Genomic DNA, 21826 nt, shown 5'->3' with positions numbered 1-21826 from the left:
TTACTTATTCATGTACCTTTTCTGTCAGTTACTGTGGGAACACATATGCTTCCATATTTCCTTGCTCAGCCAACCAAACAGAAATAAAACCTAGTCCTTTCTGCCTTGTAAGAAAACTATGTAATTTTTGTTATGATTCTCCAACTACACTTCTCTGCAAATTCACATACACAAGCTTTCAATTAATAACTTCACAAATATCTACATTAGAGTAAAAGAACACTTTAAAACCTGGTAAGTATCAGTTCAGTTTTTTTGATTTATTTTCAGATATGAAAACACACTGTTGGTTTTTTTCTTTTTTTAAAATCACACTGTACATTAACCCACTTATATTAAAGTATCTACCCCTCATAATAAGTCAGTCAATCACATCAACAAAAGGTGGTTTTTTTAGAAAGCCTTTTAGGAGTTCACAAAATTTAAAGTTCCATTCTATAATTGTTTTGCCATGATTTTAGTCCTTGCAGATCATGGTTTAACTGTGAAGTTATACTGCAACTGAATGAAGCAGGAGGGAATGTTACGGAGTATGAACAAAATAACATCACACTTACCCCTCTGAAATTCCAGCCCTTGGTAGAAGGAAACAAGGAAAAATTGTTCTGTTGCTGTTGTTTCGGCCTGCAAGATGAGAGAAAGAAAAATGTTTACCTTTTCAGCTGATATTTCCTGTATCAATAACAGAGTGACAATAGAGGGAGAGAAGAAAAACATAGGTTTCAAGTACTAAGACACCTTAGATTTTCTTGGCTGTATTTGTGACAGGCTTCTCCCTTCAGTTTACCTAAATGTTTAAATTCAGCCTGAGAGCTAAGGGACATGGCAGCCTTACAAGCCTTCAGAGATGCACTGACTTGATGACTGACAACAACTTGTTACTCCTGCTGATTTTCAACACGCAGAGACAGCCTGGGCCTGAGCAGCGTGGGTCTGTGAAGCTGTGATTACGTCATGTGATGCAAGATGCTGCAGTCTGCCAACTGTACTGGATGGGGACACTAAAGAGCCTTTAATCCCAACAGTGAAGCTACGCAAAGCACCAATGTAAAGCAAGCTAGCCATACCTGTGTGTGACACTGAAAACTAGAAGCTGGCTTCTGTTTTTACTCCTTCCAAAAACCTTTCTCCTACCCTATAATTATTGCTGTACACTTATTTCTGAAAAGTAATCATTAACATGAACGCTTTGCTCTTAATGAGTGCTTTTCACCAGTAAGATCTTCAATTACTTCACAAAGGGAGGCAAACATTGCTGAGATTTTACACATTAAGTCAGATCAAAGCTTGACTGACCTGTTGAAGTTGACCAAACCAAGAAATAATTTGGTGTCAGGACCTGAGTGCTGAGCACACTGCAACTCCAACCATGCAATTATATAGATTACAGAGGCGATCACAAATAATCACATGAATACAAAAACTTGGTTAAAAAATAGCAAATTAAATGGCTGCCTGTCAAACCTCACCATCCAACAATAACAGGACAGCGGGTTTGCAGTCAGTCCTGTGCTTTAACTCATGAAAGATCTGGGGGTCATTCCTGCTGCTAATAGTTCCTGAAGGACTCCAACACACCATGCCCCAGTTTCTTTTCTGTAGAGTTAGGATAGCAATAGTTCTGTCTTTTGTCCGTCTTCCGTATTTTGGTGTACAGACATTTTTCTTACTACGTGCATTAAAATATCATAGAGCTGTGATCACAGTAGACTTTTCAGATGCCAACATAATGCAAATAATAAACTATAATCATGACAATTGAGTCATTTTTGTAACATCAAAGGATGAAACGTAGACCTTCTCAGTTTTCCACTCTACCAGCCAGCCAACCAGAAAGAATAGCAATATTTGAAGCACGTTAAGTCCTTAAAAAGCACAATGCAGCATACATCACATGTTAGTGTTAAAGACTGTCCCACTAATAAATCCTACTACTACAGCTTTCCAAATTAAGATACTATGAAACTGAATTTCTAACCCAAAAGCCTCACTGGAACTGGAAATGCATTATGAAAAGAGAAAAATGAGATCAGCAGAGCAAGTTACGCAGATTATCAATTGTCCTAACACTGCTGTGCACCCTTTCATAGATGATCTCACACTAGAACCAGCGCCAGATATTCCAAGATGTACTGTGAGCTTTCTACGGAGTTGTGCTCCTTAGCCACTTTTCAGAAAACCTCATGTTTAAACTTACATTTCCACATTTTTTCTTTGATATTTTAAAGCTCTTTATGCATTTATTTTCCAAGTTCATTAAGGATTGCACTAGTTCTATTTTAATTAAGTTGAATATAGGGGAAACAAAAGACATCTCAACTTCAATATAGCAGGATTTATTATAGTTTAGGTAACCGTTACAGGGACATTAAAACTTCATTAAAAATTATCTCTCCCCACAACCATTCTGTAACAAGAACTGAGAACTCTGTAATAAGCAATAAGTTTTCATCTACACTGAACTGAAGGCCAGCCACTAGAAGACGACTGATGACTAATCATTTGTTACCATCAATGTGTAACTTTCCCATTCACTGAAAGCATCCCCGACAACACAACAACAGCCAGTCTTTATAGAAAGCAGACAATATTAAATCCACCTTTTGCCAGTTTTCACAATAGCTGTCCTCCTTCCCTATCAGTCAAGAACCTTACTTCATTTTGGTGAGAAGGAACGTCTCTATTATGCACAACGGTACGCTAACTCCTTTCTTTTTAATACTATTGTAGTGTTATTAAAGAGCCTTAAATGCAGCAGCCTAATAAAACAAGCCAGTTCTTTGAAAAAGAGTTAGTTAAAAAGGTATTGAAGTGACATATCGAAGTCACTCTATGCTCCTCCATGACTTACTGGCCTGATCTGATACATACAGGATGTAACAAAACTCTTTCACAAATTGTTTTTTCACCCAGTGTGTGCGCATGCTGCTAATGAGCAGAAATCAGGCAGAAGCATTACACTCACCACTTTATGGGCTACCTTAAATAATTTCTTCAAAACCTTTCACTTTTATGCATCTGGCCTGGCTAGTACATCCCTATTTTCTATTCTATCAGGGGTATTCAAAGTTTAAGTTCAGAACACAGTGAATATATCAAGTCTAATTTCTCATTACAAGCAACCATTTCAAATAGCCTGTCTCAAATTTACCAAGATATTTAAACTGCAAAAGTACTGTCCTACTATCTTACTCAAAGTCTGTTTTAGAAATCTCACTGTTCCCATAACTAGAAATCATCTAGGCTAAACATATTCATAAATTGTTTATGATCACCATCCTGAACCAGCATTTTTCAGCTGAACACAACTCTAAATCAAAATGAAGCAAAATACAAGTTTTGATTCTCAACTGCACCTCAAGTAACAAAATAAAGTTCTACCAAAAACCAGACCTCATTTACAGTTTTCAGTTTGGTCTTTCACTATCTCAAAGTTATTTTGATCTCCTGGTCTCGCCAACTGTCAGCCCCAGTGAGAACAGTACTGAAAAAGAATTAAAATATTGCAATCTTTTCAAATACATTTTAAATTAATATCTTGGTCTTTTTTCTACAGGGCACTTACTACTGTTAGTCCTGAACATTCTGTTTAATGGATAATTTTTTTCTGAATTGCAGCAGTATATAAGCTAAGTAAGAAACACCCTGCCTGTATTATAACACTACTAAAATACTAAATTGCTGGTTGATATTTTAAATACGAAAACAAAGCTACAAAACTGTCGAAGAATTCTATTTTTGAAATAACCAATGTATGTTACACTTTGACAGGAGGGATACTATATCAATAGGTATATTAGACCCACTTGGTTTGGAAATAAAACAATTTACTGGCCAGACCAATAATAGACGCCATCACTGGCATAAGCAGGTAGTAGATAGAACAAAACAAAGCATTAGCTTAAAGATGGAAACAAAATAGGCATTAACAGTGATGAACAGATCTGACTTTTTAGAGGCACATAAGATACTCAGATACTGTAGTAAGGCTTTTTCAGATGCCAAGAACAAAACAGGGATCGTTCCTATAACTGCATGCACTGACACGAACACTCCTGAAATACATCCAGTAAGATGATCACAGACTAGATCATGGCTGAGAAAAGGAAGTGCATAATGTGTAAGGGAAAGAGAGGAGTTCCTCCCTACGATTACTTGCAACAGTAATCTCAAAGCTGTAATTTATAATACTTGACCTTTCTTACCGATGGATCTTTCTTCATTTAGCTAAAATTCACCAAAACATTTTCTCCCCAGTACTGCAGTTTTAAGAATTAAAGTCTAGAAGGTGGGACTATATAGGAACTCCTCAGACTGTGGGAGGGAGGGGGCCACCAAACCTGTCAGCTGAGCTTGGTTTGGAGATCACTATGGAAAGTTTACCTTGGAAATAAAAGCCTGAAACCAAGCCCATCCAGCCTGAGAGAAGTGCAAGCGGAGGCCTGCAACTTGGAAAGGCAGCCCACGAAGATACTCAACCTTCTGCCACGTCTACCTCTTCGAGTGTCAAATTCCTCCTCCTCCTCTTTAATAGAAGTTATAACTGTTCATCTTCCATTTGATCTTTGAGCTCCAGCCCTGACAAAATAAGCCCTGGAAATGTCATCTTCACATCTTCGTAGCTCAAATGTACCTTGGATCGCTTGAAACACTTACCAGAGAATGACTGAACTACACTGCCTGGCTTGCCTGCTAGTTTCCTAGTGATCCTGGTGTTCAATAAGGATAATTTGGAATTTTACTGAACAAAACATTTATTACTGTAGGAACTTTTGACACTGGTAATACCCTCTGAACCATGGCTCTATCTTTAACAAAGGCACCACTATTTTGTAGCCTGGAGAGTAAACGGCCACTAAATTAAACATACAGTGAATTATCAGCTTAAGGTTCATAAGGTCCTAGATTCTGTGATCCATGAGAATCACTTAAAAGTCCTAAATCAGCATAAATAAAAGTTCTAGAACTTTTTAGTACCTATGAGTTAATTTATATCATTTTTTTAGGTTAATTACAATAAATCAACCTGTAACGCAAGGTTGTACTACACACTGCCCAACAGAAAGCAAAGCTTTACAAAAGAAAACCACTTGGGGGCGGCGGGGGGGAAGAATTTAAAAAAAAAGAGAAAGAACATGATAAACCATGAAATAAAAAGCTATTGCAGGTAGAGAAATTTTTCTCACAGCTAAGGAAGTATCACAGAAGTTTGTATAGAATACAGACAAGATGTTGCCATAAACTAATAAAGTATTAGAGTGGATTAAGGATAAACATCAGTTGATTTTCACTGTGGAACACTGAATTAAAAATAAAGATGCATCTCCATAAAGACTGAAGTAGTTATTAATTGTCTTATAGTATGTTTATGTCATCCCATCTGCTGCTTGCATTCAGAGAAAAAAAAAATCCACTATTTCCCATTAAACGATCATCACCATAAAGGCTTCTCTGGAAACAAAACATTGATCCTTCTTAAAACCGTTTTGCAAAAGTGATCCCTGTATTTTTCATTTGTTGAGTTTAATAAGTATACACCTAGCATATGCCAATTCTGCCTTGGAATTTAAAACTTGGAAATTAAAACTTGGATTATACTTTTTTTCCTTACCTGTCACCAGTAGCAATAACATTTACAGATCAGTGAAATGGCAGAGTTTTTGCAAAGACTGAATATGACCTGTAACTATAATAAAACTATGCATAAAGCTCAGGATAGAACCCAGCTATGTTCCATGTTCCCCTCAATGCTAAGAAAAAGAACTGAAAGTCCTAAAATTATGGTTTTATCCTTAAAATGTGTAGGGTTTTCCATTTAGGTTCCCTCACTCACATACTATGAATAGCTATAATAAACATATCTGTTGGACAAAGATATCTGTATTGACATCTTTATTTAGACACAATTTTTAGACACCAAATTAACATGGCTCCCAAAATAAAACAGTGGAATTGTTTTGTGTGACCTTTCCTGTGCTATAGGTTAGTTATATACTGACAATTGCTAAGTATATAAAGGAATCTAAAGACTACAATATTTACTGAATATTTCCAAGTTTCTATTAGATTTACTAAGAAAGTGTGCTATCTGCTTATGTGATGATGAGATAAACGAATGATTTATGGCAGTTTATGCTAAGTTCACATAACTTTTACATTTTCATCTGATCCTGCAGTCTTTCTGCACACAGTCACTAACTACAACAGTATTTTTTTAGATATAAATATCAGAGCTGTGTGTGTTTCGTTTAAAATAATCAGCTGCTATATCTGTTTGAAGATAAAAGCGCATTTCACAAATCCACATGAACACTCACTTAGATAATAAAAGGAAAGCTCAAACCACTCAGAGACAAGCTGTGCTAAGTAAAAATTCTTTTCAATCTGCAAAAATAAAGGTTGTTACTACAGCTGTGAATATTTTATGAAAATACTGTTAAATAATAAATAGTACTTACTGTTCAGAACTGTTCTTTGTAATGTCATCTGTTCAACCTATCAAAAGTGTACACTAATACACTGTTCATAAAAGCACATCTATTTTAACACACTGGGATGTTTGTGATACCAAATTACACCCCCCCAAAAAAATTTTCACAGTGGTTTACCTGGTGAAGCCTGAGATATGCAAGAGCATTTTACCTTTAGACAATAGTTTTTAAAACTATTCTCTTAGATGTTTTAAATTACAGATAATAATAAATTAATGTACCTTTGGTACTGATTTTAAAAGCAGGAAAAAAATGCATGGTTTGACCTACTTTAAAAAACACTGACTCCTCCACTTGAAATTTCAAATACTATTTCTCTTCTATACTACCCCTGTGCATTTTGGCACTAAAAGGAGACTGTAGAAAATTTCCTTTATTTTCCAGAAAGAAAAAGCCAAACCTAATACACAGTAGGATTTGGTTCAGAAAAGTTTTAAGTTCATATTGCGAGTTTACTTGAACACTTTTCTTCCTAAAGGCAAAGCATCTCATACAGACTGCGTGTATGTTTGATTTGCCCAGGTCCAATCCTGCTGACATGAGCTCTTCAAGCTCCCAGGGTGTCTACTGATAGATAACTTGGGGGCTGGGGGGGAAGGCCACTTAGATAAGCAAGATTGAACACCTACTACCTTGTGAGAGACAAAAATATCCACCAAGGGAAAAACAGATGACAGATTTTTACTAGCTGGGCTGACTTCCTGAATATTAACATAATCTTTTATTGTCCTACTATCATGAATTACGTGTCATAAACGTATTAAGAAAGAAGAACGGCCCTGGTGAATCTGGATGTACACAGAGGAAAGCCTGCATCACTGAAGCAGGCACATGTACCAGCGAGCTGTCCTACACCTACTCTTTTCCCATGCTTTCTTTGGAACGTGTTTATTTACACTATGAATCAATGCACAGCACCGTAAAATATCCCATCACTAATAAAACCCAAAGATGCTACAAAATGCATTTTTTCATTTCTGCATTTGATTGATTTCCTGTAAAAAATAATAATTTTAGGAAAAAGGGAAAAAAAAAAATCTGAAGACCAACTAAAGTTCTACACTTTGACCTAAAAATCAGATATTCCTAAGGATGTAACATTTCATATTCTGCAGAAATACAGGCTTGATTTAAAGCTTTAAACAGAATTTATTTCTTCATCTGTAAATACTGCAGGTTAATGCAATACATTACATCTGATTGATAGACACCACTATAAAAACATCCCCCCTTGACATACAAGAACTCTGTTCACAACTGAAATAGAAAGCCCTGGCTACTCGCCAACAGGAGGACACAGGCTTTTCTGCTGTTTGACAAAGGTATAGCTGCATTAATGCCGGGGAGGATGAGAAGAGAGTCCTCTATTATGTTTCCATAACAAAACACCACTGTTTCATCACTACTGTAAAAGCTAAGATTAGAAAGATTATTTACCGGCTCACTTTGAATGCACAGACTAAAATTATTCCTATAGCATTACATTAGGAAGAAGAAATGGCAATAACATGTTTGCTGATTTTTAATCACTACCCCATCCCACTGCTGTATCACAGATACATGCTGAATTCTTTACAAAAAGTACAATTCTTCATTAAAAAGAAATGTTTGCTCATCATGGCCCCTCATCATGAGATCATGAGAAAAAGCAAGCCTCCAGGCAAAAACCTCGCAACAATATTCACGCTTAAGGAAGAAAAGTAAGTCTATTCCATTTTGTTTTCAAAATAGAAGTAAGCTCTCATTGAGAACCTAAGGCTGGGAAGTCCATTTAGTTTAGCAAGATTGGATACTTACTGGTTAGACAGAAAGAAAAATGTTCACCCAGAGAAAGCAGACAAGGGATTTATTAGCAGTTCAAGAAATCCAACCAAACGTTTTCAGTTAGCCTATAGAGAACCTACTAACACCCTCAAGATGATCATCCAAGCACCGTCACATCATTATCTTGATAAAGGAAATGAGTGTTTTCTGAAAATCCTTTTTGTTTGGATTCATATTATCTGGCTTACTTTCTGAAGGTAAACATGAATTCCTGTGAAGCTGTGGTTCACTAATAGGCATTTAGAAAGACCAGAAGTACTGAATAAAGAGGGCAATACCATTTAAAACAAGTGACATTGGGGGGCAAGTCAATCCAACACAAGATTTTAAAACTCCTGTACTGCTATTTCCTTATTGCTTCATTTGCAACTTTATCTTTTTATGCATAATAGCTTGTATTTCAACTGAAAAGACCAAAAATGTAGGTTTTTAACAAATGTGCCAAATAGGATCATTACGTCATTAGGCCCATAGCCAATTTGCAGGCTTCTCTGCGTTGAATTGTGGAAAACCCCTGCACAGCTTTAGAGGGTGCTGTATGATACTTTTCACACCTACCTCTCAAGGATATGGCATTAAGCCAGTCAGTCAAGGGAGGGAACCTGCTTTTATTAAATATGATGAGTTATAGAGGATTGTAACTTTCGGAATACTGTTTCATTGAGAAAGATTATTCTTGCATGAAGAAGCATCTTAAACTGAGTGACAAGATCCACTCCTGTAATTTCTATGCAGCCAGACCAGAACATCTTACCTTGAGATTGTAACAGGCCGGTCACCACCGGAGCTAGTAAACTAAACTTCTCCAGGTATATGTAATCATGCCCATGACTTAACTTCAGTGTGTAGTAACCATCCTCCCAAAATAGTCAGATTATATCACATAATTTCATGTCTACGCTAGCTCTGCCCTCTGCCGTGCCGAGAGGCTTGCAGGCTGTCATGGCAAATTCTATTTAGCTACTTTGTCGCATACAGTTCAATAACTTGGCCATAAAAATCTCACCAAAGGTTAAATTCTGCAGCATACTGGGACTCTGCTCAGGACATAAGCAAGTACTTTACTATGGTATAACTAAAACATGGGCAACCAAACTTCTCCCACCCTTTAAGCATTTAAATAAAAGTCAGTTAAATAAAGAACAGAGTATTAAGAAGTAAAAAAAGACAGGAATTCATCAACTTACCAGTAACAAAACCTTTCATGGGAATGAGTTTCAGTATTTACATCAAGTCTATGGAAAAAGCTTAAACTTTTCAAACAACCTTTCCCTGTTTCTAGAGCTTTTTATTTAGAAATGTAAAGTACAATGAGTTGGGATTTTTTTTTTTTTTTCCCCCCTTTGGGTGCTGTTTTAAAGATAAGCGCCCAATTAAACACCCTTTCTTTTAGAGGAATATGAAACCTGGGAAACAACACTTTCACATCGTTAGATTACTAAGATCAATAGGTACAATAAGCACAACTATGCTTAAGAAAATATTTAGGATACTCATAGCTGAAGCATCTGTACACATGCAAACAGTTTTAGTAGTTATGTACCCAATACAAGCAGTTTTCTTTAATAAGCTTCCAGTATATTCGATTTTTAACTCAGTTATGTTATGTGCACCGACATGAACTACAAAAGGCCCTGAATGGAAGTTTAAAGCAATGTGTGATATATACATGCAAATTATCAAGATCAAACTATGCAACTCTTAGATTTACGAAGACATTTTCACTTGTAAGACTTTCACTTATATTATCAGCAAAGCATATGCTGCAGGAACCCAAATAGAACAAATAGTGATTTCATCTCCATTTCATCTTCATTTTGATACGCACAGTAATTCCTATTAAGTTGCATAAATAACTGCCAAGAGCAGCTATCAGCACCCTGGGCTTGGAAAACTTTTTTCTCCTCGTATTTAACAAAGGGATCTTCACAATTTTCTTATTCAGCTTTAACATCTTTTTTAGATGTTTAAAAGAATTAGCAGTGTCCTTTTAATATCGGTTACTTCAGTTTCCCTTGTTTGATATAACTCATTAGGATGTTTTATTGTGGCCATAAAGCCCCTGAGCTCCATCAGTATTTTGCCTTACTCCATGACAGTAAAGCTACCAAAACAAGCCCTAAAATGCTTTCAAGTTTAAAAGTTTATTCCTATCATAAACACCGGACTGGTTTCCCCTTTGTTCTGAATAAAAGTGAAATAAATACAAAACAAGGCAACTATACGCACAAAGGCCAGCTTACACGCACAAGGAGAGCTACATTTAACAACAAACAGTTTCAATAAATATTGCATCCTCTGACAACAGGATATTCTGTTTAATACAAACACTAACAAATTTATTACTGCAAAAATCAGAAGAGTTTTTGAAGGCAGTTTATAAACAGACACTGAAGTCAACAAATACTGACCTCTACCATGTGACTTTTGTGATCTTGGTCTTCATTGCACAGTGAAGTCAGAAGGCTATCAAGATAGTTTTATCTTCAAGAATTATGTAAACCCATTTACGTAACAAATAATACCGTTAATAAAAGCTAAGTTATAATTTTTGGAGCGGAAGATTTTTGTAGTACTTATTTGGCACTGGAAGTTACTTTACAACATGCAACTTTTGAAGCTGGTGCCAAATTTTACACCTAATGTTTCTGACACTCTTCACTTGTCTGTGGGATGATACTTCAGCAATATATTCAAAGCATGTAAGTACTCTGAAAGCAAACATTCCTTTCTTAATATCTGGATTTTCATGTAGTAGAATGACTTCCTATTAAGCAAGCAAAAAACCCACACCTTCACTATTTCCATCATTTCTGACAGGATATTTAACCTGAGATGCAAAAGCAAAATGTTTTCAGTTGTTAGTTATTATTCACAGCTGGGTTCCTGTGGGAACATTTTCTGCATCAGTGTTGCCATAGTAATTACTATAGAAACCTTGAATGCAATGGAGTAAAACCTGTTGAAACTATTGTTCCATTAAAGCTCCATTCAAAATACCAACTAAGGACAGAAGATGCTCACTTATCTCTAAGTCTGTCAGCAACAAGTTATGTTTCCTAGTCTCTTCATATAAATACACTATCTACATTACACTAATTTCAGGCCAAGACCATTTTACAAGAGCAGACAGAAAACTTTAATAAAATAGTTTTCTTACCAGTACAGTATCCTACAATTAAAAAATAACATTATACCAGTCATGACTCTGAAAGTGTGTATTTTTCTTTTTTCCCCCCGAGTCAAAGTACATTCATTAAAAAGTGCATTTATGGGTAGGAGAGATTTGGAGACTTTTTTTTTTTCAGAAATACATATATATACACACACACACACACACACAAAAAAGAAAATGTATTTATACGGATGAATACACACACAGCCGTTTTTTCTTCTCCTTCCAAATTAATACAATTCCTGCAAAGCCAGGAATTAACATGTTAAGCGAGACCAGTGGATCAGACAGGAAATGGGATTCTGCTGTAACTTAGACGAGTGATGGGTTGATCTGCCAATGAAGGAAATTTTCTCATCTCTTCCAAGGTAAGATTGTCTGTCCATGCCTGGAAGCAGGAAGGCTTATATCCTTCTTATTTTACCTTATTTATGAGATCTGTTATCAATTGCCTTAATTAATACAAGTATGTAGCTGCTTTCCTTCTGCAATTTCTGCCTGAAGCACAGTGTCAGAGCAGCAAGTGCAATAATTAACTGTGTTATTTTGTTTGCCTCAGTGTCTGCATTTACATTATCTGTTTCAAATGTATTGGTGTATGTTGTTACAGGCAGAAGACAAAGTCAAAATTTCAGGCCTATGACTCCGGATTACCCATTTTAAGACGCCTCCCAAAATAAATGCAATGAAAGTGCTTAAAGGTCAAAAAGTAGCCATGAATGAAAGCTGCAAGCAGAAAAATCTTGTAAAAAACATCACTTGTACACACCATGAAGGCAAAGTTACTGCTAATAAGTATGCAATGCTTCTTTACATTATTTTTAAGATTAATTTTACTGTAGGAAAAAATAAAGAGCCCAATAAATTAATTATTTTAATATATTATCAGTATTGGTAAGATCACACTGCCGTACCTTGCTCTTCCAAAAAACATGAAAAAAATCCATTTACTTCAGCTGTGTTTGTGCCATACATACCAAAACTTTCCTATCCAATCACATTTTTTTAAAAAAAGCTAATATAGAACTGACATTACCTACTGAAAAGACTGTCAGATGGCCCTAAGAAATAAACACAGCTGTATGTGAAACCTTAAAGTTTTTCCACAACTATTTATGGAACCATAAGGAATAACAGAGTTTGTTCCAGTAACTCATATCAGAAAAATCTTTTAATGTAAGTTTGCCAGAGATTATTTGCTTTCAAAGAAATAAACATTTTTGGGCTATTTGCCCTTGCACATATTCTCACCACATAAGCTAGTACAGTATAATTTTTTTTTCCAAGAGAATATTCCATGATTTGTAACAACTTTATAATATATGGTAGAAGATTGACTCTGATATGCAGAAACTATTAGTTTTAGACTCGTTAGTTATTGGGTTTTGTGACACTAATGAATGTTAGCAGTTGCACAATTGCACACCGTTTCATTCTGTATTTTCATCAGGTTTTTGTCTTTTTTCAAGACATTCACCACTATTGCATTTCCTCTGAAACTTTTTGCATACCATGCCTTTAAATTAGGGCACGTTCATCTTCGCTCTTACTCTTGATGATAGCTACTGTATTTGGGTTTCAAAGAGGTAATTAATTGGGTTTAGGAAGCAGACATGAACTGCAGTATTTCCTTATAAAACTGAAAAGCTTGCTAATTACAAAAACAAGAGAGCAGGCCTTTTCACTTCGAATACAGAGTACCAGAACACAAGGACAATATTCCTACTGACTACAGCAGCTGAAGTAAGAGAGGCATAAACCACACGGGAAGAAATCAAACAGATGTTGATTTGATCATTGATGATGCAAAATTATTTAGCGTTTCCTTTATGGTCATTGATACCAGAACAACTCTTGGTAGCTGTGATAAATGATTTAGTCCCAAACAGGATTCCAATTTAAGTTTACAATTTATTAAACGAATAGAGGCGAGCAAACAGCGCTGGGTGCGCCGGGAATCTCCGCTCCACGAAGACGCACACCTTCACTTCTTACAATCCTCTCCTTTATACTTTTCTAGGCTTCGTTTCTCGCCTTTCTCCGTCTTTTTCTCGGAAGATGACTCCTTCTCTAAGTGCGTCACCACTTCCCCGGTCTGCGCATGCTTCATCCTTTTTTAGGTGGTCGTCTGGTGGTCGTTGGGAGGAAGATGCTCCTCTTCGTCAGTGCACTCTACATGACCTTTCTGTTTGCGCATGCGCTCTGTTATTCTACTTATGTAATGCTACCTTACTTGGCTATACATCTTCTCGACATTTCTGCGGTTATCTACAACACTGGTTTGCACTAGTATATCAGGAGCTAACATACACATATCAGGAAGCTACATAAGCTACACATATCAAGAAGTTACATAAAGATTATGGTTTCTTCTATTTAACACCACTCCCCTGTTTATGGTCATGCCCTACATACATTCTTTTATTTCAATATAAATGACATTTGCTTCAAGCATATATTCACTAGATTTTCTTTACACGAATCACTCATTCCTCACAGTAGCCATCAGAGTGACAGGAACATACGGCAGATGGTCCTACTTGAGTATGTGAAATATGTTTCTGAAGCCAAGCCGCTGGATTTTTTTCCCATCACTTATACTGTATCTCTTGGATTAGTAAAATAGTATCTTGCTTTCGGTACAGCACTTTTCATTTCCAAAGGCATCAGAAATGCTGTTCTGTGGTTCTGTGAAAAACTGGTATGAAAAGAGTTCACTTGATCCAATGCTCTCTCCGCCTTCAACTAAAGTGGGGTCTTTTGCATTAAACACATTAGCAATTTAACGATGCTGCAAGATTCACTGAGAGCGTTATTTGTCTAACAGCCCTCCAGGCAGATCTCCCAACCTCGACAACTTCAAACTGAGAAAGACCAGGTATGCCACCACGTGACGACTCCATCGCTTGGCAGAAGGGGCACAGCAATGAAGAACGTACAGAGCGCAGCCTCGCCAGGCTGATACTGAGGTACGTGCTCTTTGTTATGGGTAAAGATTAATGATAAGAAGCTGCTTTCCCCTTCCTAAGAGAGTAAGGCGGCACCGGCATTAAGCGAAGCAGCAGCCACATCCTACGCGTGGCGTGTGACCTCACGATCGCAGTCGGACCGCACAGAACAGACACAGCACGGAGCGCGCGTGGTAACAGCGGAGGCATCGTCCTGTTGCAAGCAGTCGCCACCTCTTAGCCCCCGTTCGCTCTGCAACGGACTGCAAGGGGCAGAGCTGGTGAAGACTGGTTTCCTGCGGCAGCAGGCCCGCGTTTTGCCCCACACCTCCCACTCTGCCCCTCACCACCTCCGTGACCGGCGTGCCATGAAAGGCTGTGGTTGGTTCAGAGCAGCACATCTGCTGGCAGGCTCCCGCCAGAAGAACGTAAAATGGCTACGCCCCGGCGGCCTTCCTCTCTGTGGGGGTATTAATTGGGGTCTCTCACCTTCACCCATACACAATTGTGTTAAAACTTCAGTTTATTGGCTCTGATATTTCTAATATCTTTTTAAAAATGAAACTGGACAATGGGTTGAAAAGTCACTGTCAAGAGACAGACAGCACAGCCATATGCCATTTCCTGAGGAAACAGGGCTTTCTTTAAACCACACACATGTATCTTTCTGCAAATCTGACTTTTCTAAGTACCTTGAAAAGCAAAGTAAATGGTTTCATAACTTCCAGCTCTCACTCCCCCTTATGTCCTACTGAGAAAGATAAAAGGAGGGGGGGGCTGGTTGGTTGGCTTTTTAAATTAAAAAGGAGTCATAACTTTTTTCTTCAAGTAAATCTATAGAAAGGGGAAAAAAGTCTGTTGTTCTTTAAATTATCATAACCAACCACCATCCCCACTCGGGGAAAAAAAAAAGTGCAAGGATTTTTCACAAAGTTCATAAAACCAGGTAGCTGTTCTCAAGAGAGAAAAATTTAAAATTACTGGCAAGTGAAAAACATTTAATGTTAAACCTAAACAAAGAAATATATATAACATATATATAACACTCATGTGTATTAACACTGTGTCTGGTATGTGAACAAAGAGCTAGATTAGGCTGAGAAAAAGGGTTAGCAGTTTCCTCAAGGGAAACACAGCTTGTTGTTTCACCAGACTAACTATCCTCATCCGTTCACCTAACAGATGCAAAGTCCTAAATCAACCGTGATCTGACAACGGATGAGGCAGTTCCTGGGATTACCAATAGCCTGGCAAAAGAGATAGTCACAGATTCCTTGCTGGGCAAAAAAAAAAAAAAAAAAAATTATTTGGATCACTGATTAAAACAGCTTGACTTGAAAAGGGTAAGGAAATAATACTCAAGATCTTTGATGGAACTTGATAACACGAAACCATTTCCTTTAAGTAAGGACATCAGAGATTCAGAATCCAAAACAAGTTTTTGCCAGTTCTAGAGTCCTGTGTCAAGTTTCCTACCTGCCCTTTGTGAAAGTTATGTGTTTCTCTAGGTAGAACTCAGCTGCTGAAAGGCTTGAGGCAGGATTATGGTAGATGTGATCATGTTTTTCTCCTATCTGTACTGTTTATTAGAAAAACAAACAGAACGAACATTCATAGACGGTGTTCCTCAGGCAGGCAGGGACAGCGGCTTCAGTTGCGTGACCTTGCCACATTAATAGAGGAATATAAGAAACCACTATTCCGTTCATGACGACAAAGTTACTGTATACAGTTTTTGTAAACTGCAGTGTACAGGGGAACAGGACATTTCACGGTTGTCTTGTTGTAAACAAGGCTATTTAGGAGCTATACAACAGATCTCCTCAGGCTGGCAGGAGAAAACTATGCCAAGCACACATACAGACCTAAATGACACTGCTGGTCAAAAAGTCCAGTCTTACATGCACACCACACATACACACTAGGAGCAAAACCATACAGGAATAACCCTCAAAGAGGAAAAGAAGAAATGGTTCAGCTGCTAGAAGAATTTACCTTTTCAATACCTTGATACAGATACTGAAAAACTACCATGAAACCAAGTATTCGAAGTTCTCCAAAACAAAGGCCGAACACCAATAAGTGAGAGAAGTTTGGCTAAGCCTTAAATGGAATTTAAACATTCTACATTTAAATTAGATACCCTAAGTAGTCACTCATAGTCCCCACAGAAACAAAACAATGAACAGCTATTCATATACCATTGGTAAATACAGCCCTCTGCTGCGCAAAATATAAAACCTGCAACGCGGTTACCTTTCGGTCACTGTGCTCGATGATTTTTCTGTAAATTATTGTGTACTGTCTCATTTACATACAAAATCCTGATGGCAAGTGATAACAAAAGAAACTCAGTTTCTTCACAACCCTCCTGCTCCAGTAAACGGAAAATGAAAAGATTCCGAATGGACAGGTATTAAGCAGCCTACCCATTCTAATACGTATGAGAACCTTCCCTTCTCCCTGTGTTGTTTTTTTTTTTTAAACTGAGCTATAGATGGTGAACACAAACACTTTTTTTTTTTTTTTTTTTTTTAAAACAACCTCCAAATATAATGAAATACAAATCAGAATGAGGAAGGTTCATGATTCATTTCAAACCTCTGTTGAAATGAAATGCAAAAGAATCAATTAAGTACTCTATTACAGAATACGTGACCAGGCAAACGTTGGCCTGTGCCAGATGAGTTGCAGATTAAATAAAACACATTAAGGAGGGAAAATTATTTTTTAATCACAGAAGATAAAGACCATGAAAAGGAGCTATTTAATCTCTGGGATAACCATATGATGCCAGACAAATTTTAGATACCTTTATGTCCCACAAGAACTGATCAGAAAGATGCTATAAAACAAGCATCACCATTGATTAACTGGATTGTCATAAAAGTTTCACCAGATCATGTACTGACAGATTGGAAAACGAGAGTTGGAGGTGTATATTATAATTCTGTTATTTCAGGAATAATAAACCAGCAGATTAGCAAATAAATGTCAATGTTTAATAATAAACTAATTTAGCTTCCTAAACTCTAATTTTTCTTCCTGCTTCCTTCTTCATTTCTATGGAGACTGGTGGACATTTCCCACTATTTTCTGTTTTGTTATGGAGTGCCGCCACACCAACACAGCACAGGGGAGAAAGAGGAAAGAGTTCTTTAGGTCAGCTGTCAGTTCAGAGAAAGGAGGGTATCTGGGGGAAGAAAAAAACCCTTACGAAATCTGATGGACGGGACAGAAAGGCTGCTATACACAAAGGTACAATAAAAGCGTATCATCACTTTCCCTGTCTGCACTTTGATACACATCGCTTACTGATCTGTAGTTGACTTACTATGACTTTACTTACTGCTTTAAGTTAGACAAATAACAGATATGAGAGGGTAACATGCCTAAGCAGGCCCAGTTATGACTTGCCAGATTTATTACTACAGATCTGCTGTAGTAATAAATAATACAATATAAAGTTTCGAATGTGACTGTATCTAATGAAAATGTAGCAATAAAACGTTGTAACAGTGTATTAAGACAGACCTCCATTTTTTTAAAACTTGAGAGCAGTGGGGTTTTTTTTTTTAATCTATCTGGTCACATACAACTTGCATTTCATCTGTGGAACAGAAGCATCATATAGCTTTCAAAAAAGAGCCATTCTTACCTTACTGCTCTGTATGGAGTGGGGTGGGGCAGACACCAAGAAAGGAGGAGCTGACATTTTTCTTTTTAGTGTAATTTGCCACAATAAATGAGAGTCTTTGAAACAAAATCTCCACACTCTGAAGTATAGTAGTAATTGAATTCACTTTTTTAAATATAGCTTTAGAATCCATTTTTTCAATGAAGACTGACTGGACAGCTAGTAAAATACAGTTAGCTTCTGGCCTTCACCAGTGAGTGCAAAACACAACATGAAAGACAACAATACAGCCAGAAACAGAATACCTACATTCCTGCCAATAGAGCACGTTAATTTTTCTGAATTTTAATTTATGCTTCTTACAATGATTTTGAAGTTCAAAGTCAGGGAAAAAAACATGTGATTTTAATACTAACAAATATAAGTGGATATTCTGAAACATTTGCAGGTATTTTTAAATACTTTGTACCGTTCTTATTTAAGTCATGTATTCTTATTGAGTTGCTCTTCATAATAACTATTATGACATATGAGCTATTACTATTAGCCCAGGTTTTCTTTTACACATCAGAAGATACAGATCTACAGATTTAGCTGGGGAATTTCTTTGTGTAGTTTTAAGTCAATGTAATGACACTTTACTACAGAAAAGCTACCTTTCGTATCCGAGATATTTGCAAGTGACCAAATGTATTCAGCTTCGAAAAAATATTCAAAATCATCCTCTTGTCTTACAACACTTACCTACAGAAATTTTCAGGGCCCACAGGAAAATGCAGTTAATTTAACCAATTCACATATTCTCCATCTTTCCCCCCCCCTCCGGAAAGACTAAGTTTTAAAAAAAAAAAAAAAAAAAAAAAAAAAATCAGCCTTTTGTTTCTGATCTTTTGTTTCCAAATACTACAATGTTTAGATGTTCCCATAGAAACATCATGTTTGTTTTACTTGAAAACTTTATCACCAGCTCCCTCTACAGTCAGGGAATTAACTAAAAATATGTAATCACTTATTATTTGGGGCAAAAAAAGTTTGTCTTATTATTAATATTAGGGTATTAAACAGAAGTTCAACTGTACTACATGTTGCACAAACGTATGAAATAAAAACAGACTGTTTATAAGAATAGATACTGCAGTCTTAGTGAAAAGGAATCATGAACTAGAACAAGAATCTCTAAAACAGAAGCAGGGTAAGCATACAGGAAACAGATGGTTGGGAATGGTGGATCACGTGGATTTGCTTTTTATGCTTAAAAAAAAACCTGTCACAGGCACACTTCATATAAGCACGTGCATGTACACCCACTTAGAGAATCAAGAGGTTTCGAAGTGGTTAGCAGAAATTCACACTATTCTGTATTTTACCACAATTCACTTTGAGGGCTTTTTTTTTGTTTGTTTAATTTTGAAGTTGTTTAGTGGGTTTAAATTAAGAGTATTTGCTTTTTCTACATCAGCCTAAAAGTAAAACATACTCCACCTACAGTGGAATGCAACAAAACCTGGTACGCCCCACTGAACCTGGGTGCCTTTATTGAACAGTGAAAGGTACTGGCCAAGGGAGGCATGTAAATCCATGTTAACTGAGAAGAGAAGATTTTGTCGAGCTCATCAGCCAAATACTGCTTAAAAATAAAACCACAAAGTATTAAACTTATTCCTAGGTACAGATAAAAAAAAAAAAAAAATCGAAAACAAAACAAAAATTCACCACAAGACTGAAGAGAGTGTGGTAACTAGATTTAAAGCAAATACCAACTTTTGCCTCTGTGGACAACTTTTTCCACCCCAGTTAAAGAAGTAACAGAAAATCTCCATGGTCAAAAAGGCGATAGTGCTAATATAGCTATAATGAAGCCTGGAGGATTTGTAATTGCTACAAAGTCCTGGAAAGTTTTAATTATCACAGAAATGGTGTGTTTTGAAACACACTGGCAGACTTAACTGCAGTTAAGTGGTAAGCAGCTGCCCAGAATGAGGAAGGGTCCCTGGAGGGCTAATTGTTCCTGAAGCACTGACAGCAGTTAAGGGAGATGGGGTTAGCAGCAGAGGCATACTCTGGGAAGAACAGCCAACTTCATACGTATTTGATGAAATCGTCCGTACGTACTACCAGTATCATCTGTTCAATGTCATATCCTGCAGCGTCTCAAAACAAATACAAAAACTCTGCCTTGTTCCCCTGTTAGCTTGCTGAAAAGACTGACTTGCTCAGATGTTGTAAAACCACACACGGTATTTGAAGATCAAACCCATCTGAGGGAGATCTTTAAATAATAGCGTTTCTCCCCACAAAATGCATGGTATGTGCATCAAATACGGTTATGTGCTAAAGCAGCTCTAATGGCGGGGTCTGGGGGATGATTTTTGGGGATATTGACAATGAGTAACCCACCAACTCGGACAGTTAAAAGCTCTTCTACTACAACATGTAAGAACTTCTGTACATATTAAACGCTTATTGTTTATGATTCAAGTTTCACATCATTGTACATTTAATTTAGCCAGAGTTAAACATTTTTGGTAGAGAAATGGAAATTAAGGGAATTAAAAGAACCTAAAAATGTTACAACTCTCTTATTGCTATTAATTTGCTATTGCTACAAGTTATTTTACCATTATTGGACTAAACTATGAAGGAGTTTGTTTTGTTAACTTTGCTTGTTAATGTGCTTCATATGTTGCAAACAGAAAGTTTTACTGTTTCTGCAATTTTTTTGTGTATTTTCATAAAGTAAGAGAGAAGGAAAACAAAATGCAGGAAGATGCAGGCTCTACAGCACGAAAATAACAACTAAGATGGACGATGAATTTCATCCTTGTTCTAAACTATGCAAATTCATTTATTCTGTGTTTGCAAGATTGCAGTGAAGAAGAAGTTCTCATCTGCTATCATCACAACTTCAACTTGCAAACGACCAAAACATGAGTTAGAGATGCTGAGGCCTCCTTCCACAGTGTATTAGTTATTTACATTGGTGATCCAAGTCTAATCACCATGACTGCGTTATTTATTATCCTGTCAGCATGCACTTCTCTCAATGACGGGGGGGTGTGGGTGGGGTGGTGTTTAAAATAAAAATAAAAACCTTAACATGCCAAAATGAGAAAGCGTGGTTCTTTAGCTAAAGCTATACAGATTCAGCTTCTCAGTTCCAGTGACTCCTGTTCCAGCCAAGAGAGTGACTGCCACAGAAATTCCACAGTGACATTCATTTTTATTAAATATCTTCTCTAGATTTCACCAATATGGCCCATAAGGAAGAAAGGAACAAGATACTTTTAATGACAGGTGGATTTTTACACTCCTTTCCTACATCAAAGTAACAAAAAATTACCATTTTTAAACATTTTTCAGCTCTTGAATATATTTCACTCTCTCTATACACTCTTTGTGAACATCCCATTTACTTGTATATCACAGTATAAACGCCATGTCACTAGCCTGTTCACCAATACATATTTATAAACAAAATATCATTGAGGGCAGCCTAAACATGGTGTTACCTTCTATTTGGATAAAAACCTCTTGACACTGAATTGGAACCAATGAGGTATTTCAGAAATGTTTGTTCTAAATCCCCACGCTAAGAGCTATGATAAAAAAGAGACACGTAACAGTGAAAAAGCAGATGGAATACAACAGAGTCATAACCAAGCAAGTAGCAAATGTCTCAAGAGATGCCATACCAATAGAAATTATCTGAAGTATGACTTAGAGACAACATAATCACATGTACAAAATGCAG

At 36.8% G+C, this 21826-nt stretch overlaps 1 protein-coding gene across 1 annotated transcript in view; it reads right to left on the bottom strand.

Moving 5' to 3' along the window:
- The window catches only part of ARHGEF3 (Rho guanine nucleotide exchange factor 3), a gene marked incomplete at both ends in the record, with an annotated part of 133872 nt that overhangs the window by 88639 nt on the left and 23407 nt on the right, over positions 1–21826 (bottom strand). Inside the window, one exon of the mRNA XM_082004518.1 lies at positions 558–624. Within this exon, the coding sequence (XP_081860644.1) occupies positions 558–624 (67 nt within the window). The remainder of the gene's footprint in view (positions 1–557; positions 625–21826) is intronic.

This window comes from Phaethon aethereus, assembly GCF_964289735.1.
Source record: "Phaethon aethereus genome assembly, chromosome: 11".
Lineage (NCBI taxonomy): Eukaryota > Metazoa > Chordata > Aves > Phaethontiformes > Phaethontidae > Phaethon > Phaethon aethereus.
Note: the sequence above shows the minus strand (reverse complement) of the source record. Positions and strands in the feature narration are given on the sequence as shown.